General features: G+C 35.7%; 1 protein-coding gene across 1 annotated transcript in view; it reads left to right on the top strand.

Annotated features, from left to right (window-relative positions):
- Positions 1-514: 514 nt before the first annotated feature.
- The window catches only part of LOC145769380 (uncharacterized), a 40,840-nt gene continuing 35,354 nt past the window's right edge, over positions 515-6,000 (top strand). The window contains exon 1 of the mRNA XM_082580998.1: positions 515-717. Within this exon, the coding sequence (XP_082437124.1) occupies positions 546-717 (172 nt within the window). The 5' untranslated portion in view covers positions 515-545. The remainder of the gene's footprint in view (positions 718-6,000) is intronic.

Below are 6,000 nucleotides of genomic sequence, written 5' to 3'. Positions count from 1 at the left end.
TGTTTCTGCCTCTTATTGCGTCCATTGAGATGCTAGAGTGCATTAGAAGATTGCAAGTGAGCAGTTTCAGGGATAAGCGAAAATTCAATATTTTGAAAAAATTTTAACCGGGTGAACCAGGGTCAAACGTTAATATTTTTTTGTGAAATTTAGTGTCGGAGATACATTTACTAAAAGGAACATTATTACAAACTGATGAAAGATTTAAAATAAAAAAAAATTCGAGAATTTGAGCCAGCCTAGTATTGAGTGTGCGACTCTCAAAGTTAACAATTTGCACAGAACTATTAATAAATAGAATACTTTGTGAAAAATCGATACACTTTCTGCGGTCCTGAACGTTCGTTACACGACTTCTTGCTGGGTCGCGACCTCCAGTTTTGGAAGCCCTGACCTAATGTATTATTATTTTACTGTATTTTGGGAATGATAGAAGTTTTGTTGTAAAATGCTAAACACAACCCATTTTTCATGTATATATATATACTTGTTTTTAAATGTTTTTAGATTCAACATTCTGAAATCATTTTTTTAGTTTTGAAATCATGGATTTAACAGGTAAACTAATAATTAAAGCAAAACTGGGAAATGATATTCGACGAATCCCAATTCATAATGAGGATTTGACCTATGATGAGCTAGTGCTAATGATGCAACGGGTGTTTCGTGGGACTTTGAGGACTGATGAAGATGTACTGATTAAATATTCTGATGAAGGTAGGCAACTAGGCATTTAAATATACAAGTGTTTTTGTACGGTACATATGTATTAATTGCCGTGCAAATGCAAATGTTCAACCAATTCTAATTTTTCTGTGGCACATTTCAGTAGTATTTTGGTAATATATATATTCCTAGATGTTAACCTGTATATATTGTGATAACAATAGATTTAATTGGTAATTATTCAATCCATCTTTTCCAGTGTGGGTTCCTTATTCTCATATTATTGTTAAAAAATCAACTCATTTGCGGCAATTTAACAAATTGTGCAGTACCTCTTTTATTTTTATTACCACTAGCTCATAATGATTATAACAATTTTATGCAATTAACAGACTTAGAAATGCTTGTAGTTTAGAATTTTGAAATCTTATGTGATGAAAGATTTTGTGCATTTACCAGTAGAGTACAGTTGTCCCTGCTTATTAAGCTCACTTTGGAACCCGTTGATTTTGGGGTTATTAAACAGAAAACGATTCTCTGCCACTCATATACAATATACCAGGGCTACTCAACTACTTTTAGTAAAGGTCCAGTTACAAAAGTTTAAAAATTGCTTACGTCCGTTATAACTCTCATGAAATAATTTACAGTCATACAAATGTGATACGGTATAACTATATACAAAATCCGGTAAAGCGGTACAGTATTAGCAAAAACAATAAGCGAAATGTATTTATAGTTCTGTTAGTCACAGCTAGTGGGAGAATTGGCATTTTTTATTTCTTGCCAGTTCTTTAAATTTTGATTCTAAAGTGGTGATTCATCACCATCAGCGAGTCGAGGGCAGTGGTGAAGGTTTTCACTGGTCATACAGATGCGAAATCAATTCTTTACATATAAAGTTCATGTTTGAAAACGCTGACTCTCAGCTGTAAGTTGACCCAAACATAGTGAGAATTTGCACTGCTAATTTGCAAAAAGCAGGAAAATTATTTTGGATTCCTTCCTTTGACCAAAACTTCTCTGGTGTATTATCACAGAATGATTTTTTACAGCTATGTACTCCTGGAATTCAATAAGCTCCAGTTGAATTTTTGTTGCGTCTACCCATTTACACAGTCCTCGAAATTAGCGGCAGCACACAACAATTGCCGACTTGCCGTGGTGAATGCTTCGCAAACGTCATAATGGCCAATCAGCTACAGCAATAAAAATGTCGTCACAAAATGAGCACTTAATTAGGACAAAAATTGTTCAAAATTTCTTCCTGTGTTATTTACTCGAAGGGGGATTTCAATCAGCAAAAACTTGCACCAATACGTCAGCTCGGACTATTTTACTTGCTGTGAACACTCACGTGCTCCAGACACGTAACTTCTTCATTTTCATGTTAAATCAACGTATGACAATATTGAATTGATGTAAAATTGGCAAACTGTCCAAACTTCTAAACACTAACAACAAACCAAAAATTATCACTCTTTAAAATTTTCGTTACAAACAAATAACAATCCTAATGAATACGCCACAATGCCCTTTGTACAGTAGCGGAATGGCCCGTTTCGGCTAGTCCGATTCGGCTGATCCGATTCGGCTAGTCCGATTCGGCTATTACCCTTTTCGGCTACAGCCCGATTCGGCTAGTCCGATTTGGCTGATCCGATTTGGCTAGTTCCCTATTGGGCTACAGTCTTTATCGGTTAGTTCCCTATTCGGCAATTTTTTGAAAATCCAACGATAATCCTTCTGTAATCCAACAAAATCCAACATCGTTTCTTTTGCATTCCGACAAATTTAGCGAAAAATGTTTGAATTATTAAATTTCTTTTACAGTTGAAATTATCGAAGCTTTAGATGAGTGGGGTTTTGACCTAACCATTGAGATCTTAAAACTAAAAAGCGAATTAAATTTATTTTTGAACTATCTCAGATGAAATTGACATGTATCATGCGTCGCCGTCTGCATGCAAACTTACAATATACAGTATTAGAATCCTGAACCAAGCCTTAAAGCAGCCGGCGACCATCGCGGCCATGGCCGCTAAGTAGGGCTTGAATGGCCGCCGGTGCTACCTCCTCCGTCGGCCAAGTTTGGCCGCCGGTTTCTTCTAGCCAATTATTTAATTTCGCAATAGAATGATCGTGGATTAAATGTCGAAAATATGTAGTATCAAAGAGTGACGCAGAATCAGGTCAGCGCATCATAGTCACTACTGTTGTATTGAATATATCCAGCTGCAATCACCAGCGCTGTAAGTCTTGTTTGCAATTCCCGATGTTTATTTTAACGAAGTGTTAATCCGAAGTGCTAATTTACATCGGCTGGCAATATTGTCGTTTTTATATCGATTCAATGTTGTCGGATATTGAATCGTTGTTAAAAAGGAGAACTAGGTTAGTTGACATCCGTAGGTAAAACACGTGTCTTCATAGTTGAGAACGCTGTGGGTTAGTGACTTCACACCCTCAATGGTGACATCATAACGGAATAAATGGTCAGGTTTTATGAAAGGCGGTATGCACTATGCAGTTGAAACAATTTACTGAGCTGCGAGCAGTTAAAACAATTTAGGGTCATTAGATGGTCCCGCAATACCAGATTACAATCCCGATAAAGCATTTAATGCGTAGTACAACGATTCTATTGCAGGACGTCGCCCAGACTTCAACAACGCTAAGTGATCAGTTTAACATTATTGCAAGTTTAATGCTATTTACTTGTGCTATCGTTATTGTATTTTGGCCTCCAAGCACGCAGACTTGGCCGCCGAGACGGAGCTCTCGGTAGGCCACGATGGCTGCCGGAAAAAAACACGAGTTTTAAGGCCTGCTGAACTATTACAAAATTCTAAATCCAACGACGCTTTCTGTTTATTTACTGTAGAGAATTTTGTATTTTGATCTCGAAGCTTTAGATGAGTGGGGTTTAGACCTAACCACTGAGATCATAAATCATATTTATGACACCGGTTACATCCCTAGTGATATGGTACGTTCCATATTCATAACTTTACCAACAAAATCGGAGCAACAGAATGCTCACTCCACAGAACAATTAGCCTTGTGAATTACGTAACAAACAGCTTACTCCAAATCATGTTGATGCGATTGAGACCAAAACTACAATCGGAAATTTCAACAGCACAGTTTTTATTTGTTCCAGACAAAGGGACCACAAAAGGAATTTTTACATTAAAAATGATAACAGAGAGATGTGTCCGATCTCCAGATCTTATCAACGCTTACAGTGAGATGATTTTGAGAGACATCGAACATATGAATGGAGTAAAGGTTGGGGTACAAAATGTAACAAGCTTGAGGTACGCTGATGAATGATGATACAGTCCTGATAGCAGAATCTGCAAACGATCCACAGGACTTATTAAATTGAAATTGTGCTGTCAACAACAGTACACGAATGGGTTAAGAGTTAAATTCAAAAACAGCATGTATGACCGTATTAAAAATGAAAACTTATCCAAATTGCAACCATACATTCAATGGTGTGTTGCACTCAATGGTGTGAAACAAGTTGATAAATTGAAATATCTTGGGTACACTATAACTTGCGATGGCAAAGTGACACTGAAATTAAAAAGAGAATCGCTATAGCAAAGGATACTTTCAGTAAAATGAGCGTAGTCTTCAGGAATCGCAACATGACAACAAAGACCAAAATTAAACTTTTGAAAGCATATGTAGTATCAATTCTAACCTACGGATGTGAATGCTAGACAATAAGTAACGATATGATAATAAGAACAGTTAGAAGGCGCCAGATGCAATTTGTAGGTCATATTTACAGACAGGGAGATTTGGGATGGGAAAAAAAAGCAGTGGCCGCCAAAGAATAACTTAAAACAGATTGAATCAATGGGCCACAAACACAACAGTTAAAACGAACGATTTTATACGAATGGCAAATGACAGAAAAGATTGGAAGACCATGATCGCCAACGTCTGTATCAGATGCGACACATAATCATCATCAATCGTTTCTTTTGCATTCCGACAAAGAAAAATAAATTGAATTGAAATTTAGCGAAACATAAAAAGCGAATTGAATTTATTTTTGGACTATTAAATTAAAATGTTGCTCACATAAACTTGACATGTATCCTGTGTCACCGTCTGTATGCAAACTTAGAATATATTCGAATCCTCAACTATTACAAAATTCCAATCCCTAGTTTAACAAGTCAATACAATCAATACGGTACATAACAAGTAGGGTGGGTCGAAACGGACTTTTTCTCCGATTTCATTGCTACAAACTTTGTTTCTTGCGAATAATCATAAAACGACATTCCTGAAAGTTTGAGCTTGATCGAACATCGTCTTCATTTCTAAAAATGCTGGTTCTTGCCAGTGTTCACTACCTGTGAAATAAGTAGGGCCAGTAAAAGTCATTAAAGTCATATTTTTTTGGTAATGCAGAAAGTTGTCAAACCGATAACAGTGAAACAACGACGTTTCTACGGTGTCTATTTAAGAAGTTATAAAGTCATAAAAAGTTATATTTTCTGTTTTAGATCATAAAATATGACTTCATTTTTACTTCAAAATACAAAGATTGAGCCGGAGTAACTTTGTAAATGCAGTTCAAACAGCTCCTGTAGACATTGAACTTTGATAATAATTTGTGGAAGGGAGGCAATGAGAGTTCTCACGCTGAGTCTCACTTAGCATTGGAAGCAACATTTTTATTACTTTCTGTAGCCTAGTAATAGCGCTTGCTGTTTGATGTTAATTTGCATTGTGACATCATCTTGACACATTATTTTGCAACACACAATCCAGTCTCTGAACATTATAAACACTTGCAGTAGGCCACTACGTCGCTAATAAGCTGAAACGTCGTAACTCCAAAAATGCAGTTTTAAGAAAATTGAATTTTAAAGTTCACGCTGTGTTTGCTGTACATTGTTTGATCTTTCTAAAAGTTCTCTAACGGAAAAACATGAAAACTATACATTGTCTTTCATGGAGCTTTGTTGTTGAAAAAAAGATAATTCTTTTTTGCAAAAATTGAACGTTAGAAAAATGAGTATGGACATACGATAGTTTAACAATAAAAAATTGTCGAAATGTAGTTACAATAAAACAGCAAAATTGTTATGCGAAATAGAAAGAAATATAAGTAAGCCTTAAATATCAACATGCAAAAAACGATTGAAAGAAAAATTAACTAAAAGAAAAGGGAGTGTTAACGTGAAACGTGTAAAATTACTTTCAGAGCAGAGTATCGTAAGTCCCATTTTATTATTTTATTTTTTTGCAAAACTATCGTAACTTCAATTTGCGATAGTTCATCGTTCTGTATCATCAAAACTA

Source organism: Aplidium turbinatum, chromosome 4, assembly GCF_918807975.1.
Source record: "Aplidium turbinatum chromosome 4, kaAplTurb1.1, whole genome shotgun sequence".
Taxonomy (NCBI): Eukaryota; Metazoa; Chordata; class Ascidiacea; order Aplousobranchia; family Polyclinidae; genus Aplidium; species Aplidium turbinatum.
The sequence above is the reverse complement of the archived record's forward strand: the minus strand, read 5'-3'. Positions and strand labels throughout refer to the sequence as shown.